This window comes from Triticum aestivum, chromosome 6B, assembly GCF_018294505.1.
Source record: "Triticum aestivum cultivar Chinese Spring chromosome 6B, IWGSC CS RefSeq v2.1, whole genome shotgun sequence".
Taxonomy (NCBI): domain Eukaryota; kingdom Viridiplantae; phylum Streptophyta; class Magnoliopsida; order Poales; family Poaceae; genus Triticum; species Triticum aestivum.
Window position 1 is genome coordinate 721,038,043 of NC_057810.1, and position 20,237 is coordinate 721,058,279.

Consider the following 20,237-nt stretch of genomic DNA (forward strand, 5'->3'; position numbering starts at 1 on the left):
CCGGTGCGGCCCCGCCCCTCCGCCGCCGGCCCTCCCGCCTCCGGCGTCCCCCGCCGGACCCGCGCCTCGCCGACCCCGACCCCGAGCTCGCCGGCCACCGTCTCCATCTTCTCCGGCGAGATCCGCCGCCGCCTCGTGATGCGTGCCCGGTCAACCCTAGATCCGGAGGGGTATATTTCTCTAAGTCCCCGAATCCATACATAATCATGCCATGTTCATCGCATCGCATCTCTGCACCCGTAGCTCCGTTTCGTGCGTGTAATATGTCAAATTGTTCGTCTCGACGAGTACTTAATTTCATCTCATTGTATCATTTTCATTTGAGGTCATATTGATGCCCGAAATGCTGTTGGAAGAGTGCATGTTGATGTTAATCTGCTGAAACTGTTATAACATGCTCATTTATCATTTTTGCCATGATTGATGTGTGCATCCTATGAGGTTGATGTCTTCATGTGTTTTGATCTATGCCATGCCCTCTTTCCAGGGGTGTATGCCATGTATTTTTGTGATCAATGTGGTGACTAGCACAAGCATGCAAACTAGGCTTCGTGATATTGCTGATTTTAGTCCCTGTTCTGCTGTTATTTTGATGCCATGTAAACTTGATGCTACAGAAAGATCCATGCATATTTTGAGTTACTTCAGTAAGGGTGTTTTGAACATATGGTTATTGTCTATCCATTCATGCCCTTGTTTGCAATTATGGAGTAGTCTAGAATGTCATTTTGGTGCTCTACTTTTGCTTCAAAATGTTTCCTGGCAGATTGTTTACTTGTTATTCAATTTAGCCAAGGTTGCTATAGTTGATCCTTGCATGCTATGGACTTGTTCTTGACTTGGTTTGTTTCATAAACATGTCTTCTTGATGATGCTGTGCTTATCTTGTCATGCAATGACTTGTGGTGAGTGAATCGAGCTTGTTAAGTAGTGTACTTGCTGTTGCTGTTTTCCTGACAGATTCTGTTATATTTTGTTGCTATGTTAACATGCTTCTACTAATCATTCTATGCATAATCTGGAGATACTCTATAAACATGTTTTGATCTACATGTCATGCTCTATCCATCCATGCCCCTGGTAGCATTTATAGCTTGCTGTAGATTGTTCATATCTTGCTCCAAAGTTGCTTGATAATGTTGCTATCAGCCTGTTAACATTAAGTTCACTAGTTTCCATGTGTTTTCCTAGTGATCCATGCACCCTATGAACTTGCTCTTTTCATGCTTAGCTTCATAAACATGTCTTCTTACTTTTGGTTGCCTTGCCATGCCATGTATTGCTCTGTGGTGAGTGGTTCAAGCTCACGAACATGCCTACTTATTGTTGTTCCTGCCATGTTATGAATCTGTAATATAACTTGCCATGTTTACATGGGTGCCATCATATTTTCTGATCCTTTTTGGCTCATGGTCAGTAAGGGACTTTTGATCTATGCATTTAGTAGTATCATGCCATGCCTTTGTTTGCCATGATAAGTTCCTGTAACATATTGTTTGATAGCTCTAAGCATTGCAACCTGATGTTATTCCTGCCAAGTCTGAAACTGTTATTATTTGCAATCTTCCCATGTGTTTTTGAGCATGTTCTAGTTGTTTTTGGAGATAGCTCAGTGTTCATGTTTTGTAGTGCTTTACCTGTACTTCATGCCCATGCCTTTTGTTATTATGTTGGGGTGCTGTAGCTTGTTGTTTTGATGCTTGTAAGATGCCTAGTTGCTGTTATGGACAGATTGTTGTTATGACTTGTATAGTGTATGTGTTGCACCGTTGCTCCGTTTTAAGTGTGCTCTATATGAAACTTGCTTGATTTTGCATGTAGCTTCATATTATCATGTTGCATCCATGTTTTGAGGTGTTTGCTTGATGTTTGGGTGCATTTTGCATCAATGCCATGTTTAACTTGTTTTGCTCATATCTTCTAGACCGTAGCTCCAAATCTAATGAACTTTATATGTAACTTGACTAGAATTTCGTGTAGATCATCTTGGTGCATCTTAACTTGCTGTTTAACAACTTGAACATGAGGTTTATTCAGATCTGGACCAATTCCGAAATTTGCATACGAGGACTTACCGGAATTGTTATATGTTGTTCCCGGCCTCATTTAAACTTGCCTTCATGTGTTGTTCTTGTTTGCATCATCTCTTGCCATGAGTAGATTCATGTAGCCTTGTCATGCATCATGCTTGTTGTGCATCATGCCTTGTTCATGTGTGGTGTGTTTACCTATGTTGTGTGCTTCTTCTTGTTAGTTCCTGTTTCGTTGCGATCGTGAGGATTCGTTCATCTACGGTTGGTTCGGCTACATCCGTTCATCTTCTTCATGGACTCGTTCTTCTTCCTTGCGGGATTTCAGGCAAGATGACCGTTACCCTGGATCTCACTACTATCATTGCTATGCTAGTTGCTTCGTTCTATCGCTATGCTGCGCTACCTATTACCTGTTTATCAAACCATCCCATATTGCCATGAACATCTAACCTTTGACACCTTTCCTATGCAAACCGTTGTTTGGTTATGTTACCGCTTTTGCTCAGTGTTGGGGAACGTAGCAGAAATTCAAAAAAAATTCCTACGTAACACCAAGATCTATCTATGGAGAGACCAGCAACGAGTAGAAGGGGAGGAGAGTTTGCATCTACATACCCTTGTAGATCGCTAAGCGGAAGCGTTCAAGTGAACGGGGTTGATGGAGTCGTACTCGTCGTGATTCAGATCACCGATGATCAAGTGCCGAACGGACGGCACCTCCGCGTTCAACACACGTACAGCCCGGTGACGTCTCCCACGCCTTGATCCAGCAAGGGGAGAGGGAGAGGTTGAGGAAGACTCCATCCAACAGCAGCACAACGGCGTGGTGGTGGTGGAGGAGCGTGGCAATCCCGCAGGGCTTCGCCGAGCACCTACGGGAGAGGAGATGTGTCACGGGAGGGAGAGGGAGGCAACCAAAGGCCTTGGGTATCATTGCTCCTCCTTTTCCCCACTATATATAGGGCCAAGGGAGAGGGGGAGGGCGTAGCCTTGCCCCCTCCTCCAAGGAAGGGGTGCGGCTAAGGATGGGGAGGAGTCCATCCTCCCCAAGGCACCTCGGAGGTGCCTTCCCCCTTTAGGACTCTTCCCTCTCCAAGTTTCCTTGCGCATGGGCCTCTTGGGGCTGGTGCCCTTGGCCCATGCAGGCCAAGGCGCACCCCCTACAGCCCATGTGGCCCCCCGGGGCAGGTGGCCCCACCCGGTGGGCCCCCGGGACCCTTCCGATGGTCCCGGTACAATACCGATGACCCCGAAACTTGTCCCGATGGCCGAAACAGGACTTCCTATATATAAATCTTTACCTCCGGACCATTCCGGAACTCCTCGTGACGTCCGGGATCTCATCCGGGACTCCGAACAACATTCGGTAACCACATACAAGCTTCCTTTATAACCCTAGCGTCATCGAACCTTAAGTGTGTAGACCCTACGGGTTCGGGAGACATGCAGACATGACCGAGATGTTCTCCGGTCAATAACCAACAGCGGGATCTGGATACCCATGTTGGCTCCCACATGTTCCACGATGATCTCATCGGATGAACCACGATGTCAAGGACTCTATCGATCCCGTATACAATTCCCTTTGTCTAGCGGTATGTTACTTGCCCGAGATTCGATCGTCGGTATACCGATACCTTGTTCAATCTCGTTACCGGCAAGTCTCTTTACTCGTTCCGTAACACATCATCCCGTGATCAACTCCTTGGTCACATTTGCGCAAATGATGATGTCCTACTGAGTGGGCCCAGAGATACCTCTCCGTTTACACGGAGTGACAAATCCCAGTCTCGATCCGCATAAAACAATAGATACTTTCGGAGATACCTGTAGTGCACCTTTATAGTCACCCAGTTACGTTGTGACGTTTGATACACCCAAAGCACTCCTACGGTATCCAGGAGTTACACGATCTCATGGTCAAAGGAAGAGATACTTGACATTGGCAAAGCTCTAGCAAACGAACTACACGATCTTTGTGCTATGCTTAGGATTGGGTCTTGTCCATCACATCATTCTCCTAATGATGTGATCCCGTTATCAACGACATCCAATGTCCATAGCCAGGAAACCGTGACCATCTATTGATCAACGAGCTAGTCAACTAGAGGCTTACTAGGGACATATTGTGGTCTATGTATTCACACGTGTATTACGATTTCCGGATAATACAGTTATAGCATGAATAAAAGACAATTATCATGAACAAGGAAATATAATAATAATACTTTTATTATTGCCTCTAGGGCATATTTCCAACAGTCTCCCACTTGCACTAGAGTCAATAATCTAGTTCACATCGCCATGTGATTAACATTCACAGGTCACATCGCCATAATACCCAAGAGTTTACTAGAGTCAGTAGTCTAGTTCACATCACTATGTGATTAACACTCAATGAGTTTTATGTTTGATCATGTTGATTGTGAGAGAGGTTTTAGTCAACGGGTCTGAACCTTTCAGATCCGTGTGTGCTTTACAAATCTCCATGTCATCTCCTAGATGCAGCTACCACGCTCTATTTGGAGCTATTCCAAACAACTGTTCTACTTGGAGCTATTCTAAATTATTGCTCCATTATATGTATCCGGTCTCTCTACTCAGAGCTATCCGGATAGGTGTTAAGCTTGCATCGACGTAACCTTTACGACGAACTCTTTTACCACCTCCATAATCGAGAAAAATTCCTTAGTCCACTAGTTACTAAGGATAACTTTGACCGCTGTCCTATGATCCATTGATGGATCACTCTTGTACCCCTTGACTGACTCATGGCAAGGCACACTTCAGGTGCGGTACACAGCATAGCATACTGAAGAGCCTATGTCTTAAGCATAGGGGACGACCTTCGTCCTTTCTCTCTATTCTGCCGTGGTCGAGCTTTAAGTCTTAACTTCGTACCTTACAACTCAGGCAAGAACTCCTTCTTTGACTGGTCCATCTTGAACACCTTCAAGATCATGTCAAGGTATGTGCTCATTTGAAAGTACCATTAAGCATTTTGATCTATCCTTATAGATCTTGATGCTCAATGCTCAAGCAGCTTAATCCAGGCTTTCCATTGAAAAACACTTTTCAAATAACCCTATATGCTTTCTAGAAATTCTACGTCATTTCTGATCCATAACAATATGTCAACAACATATACTCATCAGAAATTCTATAGTGCTCCCACTCACTTCTTTGGAAATACAAGTTTCTCATAAACTTTGTACAAACCCAAAATCTTTGATCATCATCAAAGCATTCATTCCAACTCCGAGATGCTCACTCCAGTCCTTAAAAGGATCGCTGGAGCTAGCATACCTTTTAGCATCCTTAGGATCGACAAAACTTTCTGATTGTATTGCATACAACCTTCCCTTACGAAAACTAGTAAGGAAACTTGTCTTGACATCCATCTGCCAGATTTCATAAATGCAGCTAATGCTAACATGATTCCGACGGACTTAAGCATCGCTACGGATGAGAAAATCTCATCGTAGTCAACTCCTTGAACTTGTCGGAAAACACTTCGCCACAAGTCGAGCTTCATAGATGGTGACATTACCATCCACGTCCGTCTTCTTCTTAAAAGATCCATTTATCTCAATGGATTGCCGATCATCGGGCAAGTCCATCAAAGTCCATGCTTTGTTCTGATATATGGATACTATCTCGGATTTCATGGCTTCTAACCATTTGTCGGAATTCGGGCCCACCATCGCTTCTCCATAGCTCGTAGGTTCATTGTTGTCTAGCAACATGACCTTCAAGACAGGATCACCTTACCACTCCGAAGTAGTACGTGTCCTTGCCGTCCTACGAGGTTTGGGAGTGACTTGATCCGAAGTCTCATGATCAATATCATAAGCTTCCACTTCAATTGGTGTAGGTGACACAGGAACAACTTCTTGTGCCCTGCCACACACTAGTTGAAGAGACGGTTCAATAACCTCATCAAGTCTCCACCATCCTCCCACTCAACTCTTTCGAGAGAAACCTTTCCTCGAGAAAGGACCCGATTCTAGAAACAATTCATATTGCTTTCGGATCTGAATTAGGAGGTATACCCAACTGTTTTGGGTATCCTATGAAGATGTATTTTATCCGCTTTGGGTTCGAGCTTAATCCTGAAACTCTTTCACATAAGCGTCGCAACCCCAAACCTTTAAGAAACGACAACTTAGGTTTCTCTAAACCATAATTCATACGGTGTCATCTCATCGGAATTACGTGGTGCCCTATTTAAAGTGAATGTGGTTGTCTCTAATGCCTAACCCATGAACGATAGTGGTAATTCGATAAGAGACATCATGGTACGCACCATATCCAATAGGGTGCAACTATGATGTTCGGACACACCATCACATTATGGTGTTCCAGGCGGTATTAATTGCGAAACAATTTCCACAATGTCTTAATTGTGTGCCAAAACTCGTAACTCAGATATTCATCTCTATGATCGTATCATAGACATTTTATCCTCTTGTCACAATGATCTCCTACTTCACTCTGAAATTACTTGAACCATTCAATAATTCAGACTTGTGTTTCATCAAGTAAATATTCTCAACATCTACTCGAATCATCTGTGAAGTAAGAACATAACGATATTCACTGCATGCCTCAGCACTCATTGGACTGCACACATCAAAATGTGTTGCTTCCAACAAGTTGCTATCTTGTTCCATTTTACTGAAACTGAGGCTTTTCAGTCATCTTGCCTATGTGGTATGATTTGCATATCTCAAGTGATTCAAAATCAAGTGAGTTCAAACGGTCCATTTGCATGGAGTTTCTTCATGCATATATACCAATAGACATGGTTCGCATGCCTCAAACTTTTCAAAAACGAGTGAGTCCAAATATCCATCAACATGGAGCTTCTTCATGCGTTTTATACCAATATGACTTACATGGCAGTGCCACAAGTAAGTGGTACTATCATTACTATCTTATATCTTTTGGCATGAAAATGTGTATCACTACGATCGAGATTCAATAAACCATTCAGGTTTAATACTAATCTTGATGGTAGAGGGAGCGTGCGATGTTTGATCACATCAAACTTGGAAACACTTCCAACACATATCGTCAGCTCACCTTTAGCTAGTCTCCGTTTTATTCCGTAGCTTTTATTTCGAGTTACTAACACTTAGCAACCGAACCGGTATCTAATACCCTGGTGCTACTAGGAGTACTAGTAAAGTACACATTAACATAATGTATATCCAATATACTTCTATCGACCTTGCCAGCCTTCTCATCTACCAAGTATCTAGGGTAATCCTGCTCCAGTGGTTGTTCCCCTTATTACAGAAGCACTTAGTCTCGGGTTTGGGTTCAACCTCGGGTTTCTTCATTGGTGCAGCAGCTGATTTGCCGTTTCATGAAGTATCCCTTCTTTCCCTTGCCCTTCTTGAAACTAGTGGTTTCATCAACCATCAACAATTGATGCTCCTTCTTGATTTCTACTTTCGCGGTGTCAAACATCACGAATATTTCAAGGATCATTATATCTATCCCTGATATGTTTATAGTTCATCACGAAGCTCTAGCAGCTTGGTGGCAATGACTTTGGGGAAACTATCACTATTTCATCTGGAAGATCAACTCCCACTTGATTCAAGTGATTGTTGTACTCAGACAATCTGAGCACAAGCTCAACAATTGAGCTTCTCTCCTTAGTTTGTAGGCTAAGAAAATCGTCGGAGGTCTCAAACCTCTTGACGTGGGCACGAGCCTGAAATCCCAATTTCAGCCCTTGAAACATCTCATATGTTCCGCGACGTTTCGAAAACGTCTTTGGTGCCTCTACTTAAACCATTTAACTGAACTATCACGTAGTTATCAAAACGTGTATGTTCGATGTTCGAAACATCCACAAACGACGTTTGGGGTTCAGCACACTGAGCAGTGTATTAAGGACATAAGCTTTCTACTGTTCGCATAATTGCTACTACCAACTTTCAACTATATTTTCTCTAGGAACATATCTAAACAGTAGAACTATAGCGTGAGCTACGACATAATTTGCAAAGGGTCTTTTGACTATGTTCAGGATAATTAAGTTCATCTTATGAACTCCCACTTAGATAGACATCCCTCTGGTCATCTAAGTGATCACATGATCCGAGTCAACTAGGCCGTGTCCGATCATCACGTGAGACGGACTAGTCATCATCGGTGAACATCTTCATGTTGATCGTATCTACTATACGACTCATGCTCGACCTTTCGGTCTCCGTGTTCCGAGGCCATGTCTGCACATGCTAGGCTCGTCAAGTTAACCCTAAGTGTTTTCGCTGTGTAAAACTGTCTTACACCCGTTGTATGTGAACGTAAGAATCCATCACACCCGATCATCACGTGGTGCTTAGAAGCGACGAACTGTAGCAACGGTGCACAGTTAGGGGAGAACACTTCTTGAAATATTGTAAGGGATCATCTTATTTACTACCGTCGTCCTAAGTAAACAAGATGCATAAACATGATAAACATCACATGCAATCAAATAGTGACATGATATGGCCAATATCATTTTGCTCCTTTTGATCTTCATCTTCGGGGCTCCATGATCATCATCGTCACCGGCATGACACCATGATCTCCATCATCATGATCTCCATCATCGTGTCTTCATGAAGTTGTCACGCCAACGACTACTTCTACTTCTATGACTAACGCGTTTAGCAATAAAGTAAAGTAGTTTACATGGCGTTCTTCAATGACACGCAGGTCATACAAAAAATAAAGACAACTCCTATGGCTCCTGCCGGTTGTCATACTCATCGACATGCAAGTCGTGAATCCTATTACAAGAACATGATCAATCTCATACATCACATATATCATTCATCACATCTTTTTGGCCATATCACATCACATAGCATACCCTGCAAAAACAAGTTAGACGTCCTCTAATTGTTGTTGCATGTTTTACGTGGCTGCTATGGGTTTCTAGCAAGAACGTTTCTTACCTACGCAAGACCACAACGTGATATGCCAATTGCTATTTACCCTTCATAAGGACCCTTTTCATCAAATCCGTTCCGACTAAAGTGGGAGAGACTGGCACCCGCTAGCCACCTTATGCACCAAGTGCATGTCAATCGGTGGAACCTGTCTCACGTAAGAGTACGTGTAAGGTCGGTCCGGGCCGCTTCATCCCACAATACCGTCGAAACTAGATTGGACTAGTAACGGTAAGCATATTGAACAACATCAACGCCCACAACTACTTTGTGTTCTACTCGTGCAAAGAATCTACGCAATAGACCTAGCTCATGATGCCACTGTTGGGGAACGTAGCAGAAATTCAAAAAAATTTCCTACGTAACACCAAGATCTATCTATGGAGAGACCAGCAACGAGTAGAAGGGGAGGAGAGTTTGCATCTACATACCCTTGTAGATCGCTAAGCGGAAGCGTTCAAGTGAACGGGGTTGATGGAGTCGTACTCGTCGTGATTCAGATCACCGATGATCAAGTGCCGAACGGACGGCACCTCCGCGTTCAACACACGTACAGCCCGGTGACGTCTCCCACGCCTTGATCCAGCAAGGGGAGAGGGAGAGGTTGAGGAAGACTCCATCCAACAGCAGCACAACGGCGTGGTGGTGGTGGAGGAGCGTGGCAATCCCGCAGGGCTTCGCCGAGCACCTACGGGAGAGGAGATGTGTCACGGGAGGGAGAGGGAGGCAACCAAAGGCCTTGGGTATCATTGCTCCTCCTTTTCCCCACTATATATAGGGCCAAGGGAGAGGGGGAGGGCGTAGCCTTGCCCCCTCCTCCAAGGAAGGGGTGCGGCTAAGGATGGGGAGGAGTCCATCCTCCCCAAGGCACCTCGGAGGTGCCTTCCCCCTTTAGGACTCTTCCCTCTCCAAGTTTCCTTGCGCATGGGCCTCTTGGGGCTGGTGCCCTTGGCCCATGCAGGCCAAGGCGCACCCCCTACAGCCCATGTGGCCCCCCGGGGCAGGTGGCCCCACCCGGTGGGCCCCCGGGACCCTTCCGATGGTCCCGGTACAATACCGATGACCCCGAAACTTGTCCCGATGGCCGAAACAGGACTTCCTATATATAAATCTTTACCTCCGGACCATTCCGGAACTCCTCGTGACGTCCGGGATCTCATCCGGGACTCCGAACAACATTCGGTAACCACATACAAGCTTCCTTTATAACCCTAGCGTCATCGAACCTTAAGTGTGTAGACCCTACGGGTTCGGGAGACATGCAGACATGATCGAGATGTTCTCCGGTCAATAACCAACAGCGGGATCTGGATACCCATGTTGGCTCCCACATGTTCCACGATGATCTCATCGGATGAACCACGATGTCAAGGACTCTATCGATCCCGTATACAATTCCCTTTGTCTAGCGGTATGTTACTTGCCCGAGATTCGATCGTCGGTATACCGATACCTTGTTCAATCTCGTTACCGGCAAGTCTCTTTACTCGTTCCGTAACACATCATCCCGTGATCAACTCCTTGGTCACATTTGCGCAAATGATGATGTCCTACTGAGTGGGCCCAGAGATACCTCTCCGTTTACACGGAGTGACAAATCCCAGTCTCGATCCGCATAAAACAATAGATACTTTCGGAGATACCTGTAGTGCACCTTTATAGTCACCCAGTTACGTTGTGACGTTTGATACACCCAAAGCACTCCTACGGTATCCAGGAGTTACACGATCTCATGGTCAAAGGAAGAGATACTTGACATTGGCAAAGCTCTAGCAAACGAACTACACGATCTTTGTGCTATGCTTAGGATTGGGTCTTGTCCATCACATCATTCTCCTAATGATGTGATCCCGTTATCAACGACATCCAATGTCCATAGCCAGGAAACCGTGACCATCTATTGATCAACGAGCTAGTCAACTAGAGGCTTACTAGGGACATATTGTGGTCTATGTATTCACACGTGTATTACGATTTCCGGATAATACAGTTATAGCATGAATAAAAGACAATTATCATGAACAAGGAAATATAATAATAATACTTTTATTATTGCCTCTAGGGCATATTTCCAACACTCAGTCCCTCTTATAGCGTTGCTAGTTGCAGGTGAAGTTGAAGATTTCTCCATGGTGGACAGGGTTTATGTTGGGATATCACAATATCTCTTATATTATTAATGCATCTATATATTTGGTAAAGGGTGGAAGGCTCGGCCTTATGCCTGGTGTTTTGTTCCACTCTTGCCGCCCTAGTTTCCGTCATGCCGGTGTTATGTTCCCGGATTTTGCGTTCCTAACGCGGTCGGGTGATTTATGGGACCCCCCTGACAGTTCGCTTTGAATAAAACTTGTCCAGCAAGGCCCAACCTTGGTTTTACCATTTGCCTCACCACCACCTACTTTTCCCTTGGGAGTCGCTCTCTCGAGGGTCATCTTTATTTTAGCACCCCCCCCGGGCCAGTGCTTGTCTAAGTGCTGGCCTGAACCGGGCAGACTGCGGGGCCCCCTCGGGGCAACTCGAGGTCTGGTTTTACTCATAGGCTGACCTATCCGGTGTTGCCCTGAGAACGAGATATGTGCAGCTCCTATCGGGATTGTCGGCGCATCGGGCGGCTTTGCTGGTCTTGTTTTACCATTGTCGAAATGTCTTGTAAACCGGGATTCCGAGACTGATCGGGTCTTCCTGGGAGAAGGTCTATTCCTTCGTTGATCGCAAGAGCTTGTCATGGGCTAAGTTGGGACACCCCTGCAGGGTATAAACTTTCGAGAGCCGTGCCCGTGGTTATGTGGCAGATGGGAATTTGTTAATGTCCGGTTGTAGATAACTTGACACCAGATCTGAATTAAAACGCATCAACCGCGTGTGTAGCCGTGATGGTCTCTTCTCGGCGGAGTCCGGGAAGTGAACACGGTTTCTGAGTTATGATTGACGTAAGTAGGTGTTCAGGATCACCTCTTGATCATTGCTAGCTTCACGACCGTTCCTTTGTTTCTCGTCTCGCTCTCATTTGCGTATGTTAGCCACCATATCATGCTTAGTCGCTGCTGTAACCTCACCACTTTAACCCCTTCCTTTCCCATTAAGCTTTGCTAGTCTTGATACCCATGGTAATGGGATTGCTGAGTCCTCGTGGCACACAGATTACTACAACAACAGTTGCAGGTACAGGTTATGTGATGATCATGACGCGAGAGCGATGCTTGCTTGTGTTGAGTTCTTCTTCTGCTTCTTCTTCGATCAGGGGATAGGTTCCAGGTCGGCAGCCTGGGCTAGCAGGGTGGATATTGTTTGAGTTTCTATTTATGATTCATCCGTAGTCGGATGTTGTTCTTGTATGTTGTACTCATGTGACATTGTATGTATTGAATGTATCCCCACTATTATGTAATGTTGATGTAATGATATCCACCTTGCAAAAGCGTCTCAATATGCGGGTCTATCCTTGGTGGGACCTTCGAGTTCCTTTTGGATAGGGTCGCATATTGGGCGTGACAAAAAAATGAGAGATGAAGAATCGGACAAGAGTTTATTTACCATGATGCATAGTTCCTTAAGGGTGGGTGCACCTTGGAGTATGAACATCGTCCAAGTCAGATCGCATTCTTCAGAAATGTTGAACAAATTCACAAGACTTAGTTTGCGGAACACCGGTAGCAATTGCTTTCGGCCTTCTGGTTTGACCCAAATCTGCAAAAGAGGGGGATAATGCAGAATTATGTTAGCCAAAAATAATGACTACAACCTCTCCGTGACACACGTCATTCTGATAACATTAGTTGCAGACGTTCACTAACCTTTTCACATCGGAAGTTCAGATTTAGGTTGCTTATGGCTGTTTTACCAAGCAACTCACTTAGCTTGAGCATCTTGTGCCAAGAAAGACCAATATTACTGATGGTCACAGTCTGGAGTTGTGGGACATAGTCCAAACAGAAAGGGTCATCTCGAGATAAAAACTCATTAAATTTCAGTATTGTGAGCTTTGGTACCCACTTAAGATCAACTCTTTCAAGATTGCTATCCGAAATCACTAGTTCACGGAGTTGCGGGTGTTCCACTTCCAACAAAGAGTCGATGCCCATATCACAGTGGTAGAGGCGGAGTAACTCCAGTTGCTTGCATACACCGAAAATTTTGGGGAAGTCTGATTCGCCTAACCTCAAATTCTCTAGCCAGAGGCGTGCAAGACAACCAAATGCATTTGGACACGAATCAAAGAACAACATGAACCGCTTCCCATAACTGAGCAGGTCATTGACGTAACAATTGGTACGCACTTCGGTTAAGATTACAAACTCAACCGAAGCAACTTTTTGTGTTGCTATGGTGTTGGCAACAGTCTGGCCAATGAAGATGGAGTCATCTCCCAGATAGAAGTGCATGGACATGAGGTGAATGGTGTATAGACTTCCGGTCCTGCTTTCCAGTATGCTCCTGGTTGCTTCCAGCACGGCGGTGTTGGCCCGAGCTATATCATTTGAGGTTAATTTTGTCCTCCTTCTGTGCTTGGGCTCAAAAGAACCGACCGTTATGATAATTTTTGAGAGCTTGGCAGGGATTTGCTTCCAACGTCTCGAGAGGATGGTGGTTCGTGCGGCGTCGGTGATATCAAGTCGCTCGACGATGTTGAGCAGCACGTCATCAGGCAACTTGCTGAGCCTACCATCTTCATTGTCCTACATTTGTATGTATGTATGTATGCATTGTCCTACATTTGTCCTACATATATATATACTAGAAAAACACCCGTGCGTTGCAACGGGGCCACATTAAATTTAAGAGTTCAATATCAATTATGTTAATATTACATTTAATATTCTCATACATATCAAGTGACATTGGCGACCTTTTTACCATCAAATTGTCACACACACTCTCTCCCTCCCTCCTCCTCACTCTCTCTCCCTCTCTCCCTCTCTCCCTCTCTCTCTCTCTCTCTAACACACACACATATCCATCTTATTGGGTACGGGATCATAATCCATCTATTTCACACGCGCACGTGCTAGTGCATAACAATATGGATTATAAAACAGGTTCAAGGTAGTAACAAGGATTCTTCTCATGCATTAATAAACAAATGTTCTGCACTGAAGACAAGATAAACAATTCCCAAAGTGCATCAGAGCATCACAGAACATTACTGGCAAGATAAATGCATGATGTACCGGAACTGCTCGGATGAACCGGAACAGAGCCAACATATATCATCCTAGACAAACGCAACATCAACCATTTACCTTGGTACTTTAGGGACCGACAGGAGGATGCATGTACAAGCGCTTATTGCCTGCGAATCCACAGTCAGAGAGAGAAATTGGAACCCATTCCCATCACCAACTGATAAAGAAAGCATGTAAAAAAATTGATATCGGGCCAACTTGGATCTTCGGTGATTGTCCGCCGGTATGGAGAATTTAGGAGGGTGGGTGCAGGGAGTGGCCTTGTGGATGATGGATGGAGGCGCGGAGGGATGTGGTCGCCGGAAGGTCGAAAGTGGAGAGGGTCGGGCACGTTAGGTGGAGCCGGTGGTGCGCGACAACCGGAGGCGGCCCAATCGTGGGCAGCAAACCGACGATAGCCTCGGCCCATCTCTCGACGCAGTGAAGATAGAGAGGGCGGCACTGCCGGTGCTCGAGGCCGCCGCTCGGCACCATCTACATCAAGGGGAAAGAGAGGCGAGAAAGCGATAGGGTGATGCGGGCCTAGGGATTGCGAAGGAGGGTGGGGGTGTGCGATTTGAATGGATGGTTCTGCCCACCGTTTTCTTGTACGTGGCGGTGGAGACGGCGGCGTCCAGCCATGCAGGCGAGGCATGGGTCGAGCCGGGCACACGGCGAGGCGCAGTAGCAGAGGCGGGGGCGGTTTTTTGCTACTGAGATGCATGGTGTGGGATTGATCGTTCATGTTCTCTTTTCCTTTTTAACGGGAGATGGATGTGATTTTTTCACGAGGGGAGAGATGCGACCACGTACAGATTTCATAATAAATTAATTAGGTCCATAACGGGAATTCTTTACAATGCATTAAGATTTACGTGTTAGTTTTCTTAATAAAGAAATGCACTGATGTAGGGATCGATTGATTCGGGTAAGGAAAGATAGATTCGTGATCTTTTGTATGTTAGAAAATTAGTGGTTTGCAAGAAAAGAGTGGAGAGAAAAAGAACCAATGCGACCACGTATAGATTCCATAATAAATTAATTAGGTCCATAACGGGATTTGTTTACAATGCGTTAAGATTTACGTGTTAGTTTTCTTAATAAAGAAATGCACTGATGTAGGGCGTGATTGGTTCGGGTAAGGAAAGATAGATTCGTGATCTTTTGTATGTTAGGAAATTATTGGTTTGCAAGAAAAGAGTGGAGAGAAAAAGAACCAGTGGAGGTGGGAGGAGGACAAAAATAAACCGTACGAGGCTACCAACTGCTCCATTAGGAGTAGAGATTGTTTGTGAAAATAACGTGCGACGACGACTTAGCGACCGGATCCCCTTAAAAAAGACATAGCGAGCAGATTTCCTTAAAACTGGTAGGAATGGATACGATTGATGACGTTGATAAATAGTGGTGAATGTTGGCCTAATTTACTATCATCATCCATGGAAACGAATCATCAAGAAAAAGAATACTTCCTATTACTACACTCATAGGAAGCTTCCTAATCTCTGCTACCAAACAGTTTCTGCCCAAACAAGGAAGGAAAGTTATGGACGTGATTCGAAAGGAAACAAACGTTATGAAGATTAATTAATTTAGATTTGATCTTTAGAGATTGATTGTGATTGATTCTTTTACATAAAGACATTACTAAATAATTTGCGTCAGTATGGAAAGTTCTGATCCGTTCAGTTTTTTTCGTTGTGTGAGAGGGTGAAGTGAAAATAAACCGATGAAATGGGGGAGGCGACGAAAAAAATCTACGACGGTTAACCTACGAAAAAAAACCGGACGAAAGTGGTGGGACGAAAAAAACCTGGAAGCGAGACTATCAACTGCTCCATTAGGAGTAGAGAAAAAGCAGGCACACACGCATCATGCGCATTGGCTGGTGCGACGCACGCAGAGCAAGTACGTACGCACGGAGAGCAAGCTAGCAAGCACGCACGCGTCCAACCCCGCCGCTGCATGCGCTGGCAGAAGGTGAGGCAGCAAGGGAGACTGCACATTGAAGCTGTCCATGCAAGGCTGGAGGTGCTGGGCCAGCGATGGCGGTGTCGGGACGGCGCTTGATTCGTTCCCGGTGGCGTGGAGCTTGGGGCGGCAACGCGGCGATAGCTAGTGCTCAGGGATGGGGGTTTGGGGCGGGGGCAGTCGACCCGATGGCTGGCAAAGTTAACGGGCACGGGCGGCTGGAAATTCGGCGGGTGGCGGTGGCACAGCGCGAGGATGGGACATGCGAAAAACCTAGCGGGCGTTCAACTACCAATACCCACGCCTTTTTCTAGGGGAATTGCTTGTGAAAATAACGTGCGACGACGACTTAGCGAGCGGATCCCCTTAAAAAAGACATAGCGAGCAGATTCCCTTAAAACTGGTAGGAATGGATACGATTGATGACGTTGATAAATAGTGGTGAATGTTGGCCTAATTTATTATCATCATGCATGGAAACGAATCATCAAGAAAAAGAATACTTCCTATTACTACACTCATAGGAAGCTTCCTAATCTCTGCTACCAAACAGTTTCTGCCCAAACAAGGAAGGAAAGTTATGGACGTGATTCGGAAGGAAACAAACGTTATGAAGATTAATTAATTTAGATTTGATCTTTAGAGATTGATTGTGATTGATTCTTTTACATAAAGACATTACTAAATAATTTGCGTCAGTATGGAAAGTTCTGATCCGTTCAGTTTTTTTCGTTGTGTGAGAGGGTGAAGTGAAAATAAACCGATGAAGTGGGGGAGGCGACGAAAAAAATCTACGACGGTTAACCTACGAAAAAAAACTGGACGAAAGTGGTGGGACGAAAAAAACCTGGAAGCGAGACTACCAACTGCTCCATTAGGAATAGAGATTAGGAGTAGATATATATATATATACTAGAAGAACGCCCGTGCGTTGCAACGGGGCCACATTAACTTTAAGAGTTCAATATTACGACATTGGCGACCTTTTTTACCATCAAATCCTCACGCACACACACACTCTCCCTCCCTCTTCCTCACTCTCTATCCCCCTCTCCCTCTCTCTCTAACACACACACATATCCATCTTATTGGGTACGGGACCATAATCCATCTATTTCACACATACACGCTAGTGCATAACAATATGGATTATGTGTATTATATTTGCCACCATAACTGAGGGAATTAATTTCATGTAAATCGACCAGCCACAGCTCCAAGAATACGCGAACGAGGTGGCTCGGGTCGACGTCTGCGCCGTCCAGCGCGGGCCTCGGGCCCGCTTCCAAGTGCACGTGCAATGCACGTCTTCACAAATATTATAACCAGATGTGAGAAATCACATGCATAGAAAAGACATTCTGATAGCAATCCAAACCATACTCAATTGAATACCTAACCTGGACAATACTCTTATTTCTATGCGCCAGAAAAAATGGAATAGCAAATCTAAGTATGCCTACATACGCTCAGATTATATATAAGAATCTTGGGTGAACAATTGCAACAAAGCACTAAGCAGCGATAAATTTAAATAAAAATCCATTAACTATGCAGGCAGCAGGCTTGTTACAACATAGAGAGATAGGAAAATGTCACCTCCAGTAATGTAGCGCAAAGGAGTGGAACGAAGCATGAATGAGCGGTTGTCTGTTCTTCTCCATGTACATGTATCAGCAGTAGAGGCCAAGTATATAAGTACTTGACCGAACTCCACTCTTTGTGTACAGAGAGCCATGTCACCTTCTCGCCGCTGCAGCATGGGAGGACGGCTGGTTCACGTGACCCTCCAGCTGGGGGATCCATGGTGGCTGACAGTCGAGCTCGAGGCAGAGAAGTTGAGGGCAGTAGTGGCGAGATCCATGCCGGCCAACCGGGCGAACATGAGGTCGTCGGGGAGGGACACATCGGCAAGATCCGGTCACCACGCGATCTGAAGAGCAACAGTGATCTCCACAGGCTGTAGGCCGACGACGTGCTCCATCCCCTGCGATGGGGTGACCATGGCGGTGGCCACAGCTCCTCCTGCTCGCCTCGATCTCGGCGACACACCCTGAGTGTAGGAGGCAGCAACGACCTCGACGAAATCATGGCCTCCATCCCGGAACGCAATCATGTCGCTCTAAATAAATGGATTCAATCATGTGACTCTAATTACTTCGGATTGTTATGTGCACACTAAGCGGGGTGCAGTTAGGAAAGAGAATGTTTTCTAATTAAAGTGATTGAGTGATTTAAGGTAAGGTTAATTAATTTAGATTTGATTTTTAGTGATTGTTAGTAAAGTATGATGCGTCTTTAAAATCTTTTATTTGTTTCCTTAAAATCTATTATTTGTTTCCTAAAGAAATTTGCAATAATGGAAGGTATCGGTTGATTTGGATAAGTTAGTAAATTTAGATCCGTGATTGCGTGCACGTTTGGAAAGTGCTGATTTGCAAGGAAAGAGCTGAGGGGTAAATAAACCGGTGAATAAGAAACCAACATCGAAAAAAATCTACGACGGTTAACCTACGAAAAAAAACCGGACAAAAGCGGTGGGACGAAAAAAAACCTGGAAGCGAGACTACCAACTACTCCATTAGGAGTAGAGATATATACTTTAATATTTCCACAGACAAAAAATTAAAATATATATACTTTCCCACAGATAGACGCAATTTTGATTATAGAACTTTCATACTTTCCCACAGAAAGACACAATTTTGAGTGTACAATTTTTTGTACTTACCCACAAAAGGGTGCAATTTTGATCACATGTTTTTTATACTTCCCAATGAAAATACGCAATTTTGACATTTCGCCACCGAAAAGGTTAAATTTTGACCGCGAATTCTGATTATGGTTCCTACTTTTCATTAATCCTTGATTGATTGATTGATTTCTTTTTCGGGGTGATGTCGTAATAAGAGGATCTACAAGGGAAAAAGGATCAGGGGGACGAACTCACCAGCATGTCGAGGGAGGATTTGCCGATGCCGATCTGGCAGCTGGTCGCCTGGGAAAAGAGCTGCTCGTCTTCCTCTTAAAACTGGCGGGTACCGCGGCCAGATTTATAGTGGCTACCGATGGCAACTCGGAGACTGAATTCGAAAGAGGGCCTGTTTCTGATTTTAGCCCGGAAAGGATTGCGGATTGCGATTGAAAAGGGCGCTTCGATTTCCCACTGCGGCTCAGAGAGCTGCTGCTGCACCCAAAGGGGGAGCTGCTTATTTGGGCGCCTCTGCTGAAGCACCGCTCGATCCTCATTCGAGGCCTCCGACGGCAACGGCGACGGCGACGGACTAGGGGGGGTGTAAAGGATTGAGAGAACTCAGCGGTTGCATTGATTCTCATGGTGCGTATACTGAGAAAACACGTAGAAGGGTTAACAGAATATACACAATCTATCACATAGTTTAAAGCTAAGCCACAGATAGGTTTAAACCATGGGCAGATTAGGTTTTTTTGTGAGTAACTGGACAGATTAGTTAGCAGGTTGGATACTGCGCTACTCATCCGAACAAATAGTCTTGACGTAGGAAGGCCTTTAGTCATCATGTCCGCAAGCTGAGTTGATGTGGGTACATGCATATGAACAACTCAGAAATGCACAAGAGCAACCTTCTCGCGCACGAAATGTATTTCAAGCTTTCGTCCAGCGATGATGTATGGGGTTGGCAGAGAGGTATACCATGGAAATGTTGTCACAAGAAGTAATGGTAGCCTTGTCGATGGGGCAATGTAGCTCACCAAGAAGTTGTCGAAGCCAGCAACGGTGTTTGCTACGGAGCGCGGGAGCGGTACTCGGCCACTGCACTGGATAAGGATACCGTCGGTTGCCGCTTAGACGACCAAGAAACGAGTCTGGCACCAAGATAGACACATAACCAAGAAGTACTCCAATGAGTGTCATGACAACCATCCGAGTCTTCATCAAAATATACTGCAATATCCAAGGATGGATGATCATGAATCTGCAAGCCATGAGTAGACGTGGCGCGGATGTAGCGAAGAAAGCGCTTAACAAGAGACCAATGTACATCTTTAGGAGCAAGCATGTGGAGACAGACATGACCGACGGCATAGGCAATGTCTAGAAGTGTTAATGTCAAACTGGAGCAGTCGGCCAT

The 20,237-nt window shown here is 45.1% G+C and overlaps 1 protein-coding gene across 1 annotated transcript in view; it reads right to left on the reverse strand.

The window, feature by feature from the left end:
• The window catches only part of LOC123139763 (F-box/FBD/LRR-repeat protein At3g52680-like), a 25,862-nt gene extending 5,625 nt beyond the window's left edge, over positions 1-20,237 (reverse strand). The window contains exons 1-5 of the mRNA XM_044559475.1: positions 20,027-20,237; positions 19,076-19,149; positions 16,629-16,631; positions 12,787-13,668; positions 12,527-12,679 (exon numbers count right to left, since the gene is read on the reverse strand). Coding sequence (XP_044415410.1) covers positions 12,527-12,679; positions 12,787-13,668; positions 16,629-16,631; positions 19,076-19,149; positions 20,027-20,237 — 1,323 coding nt within the window. The remainder of the gene's footprint in view (positions 1-12,526; positions 12,680-12,786; positions 13,669-16,628; positions 16,632-19,075; positions 19,150-20,026) is intronic.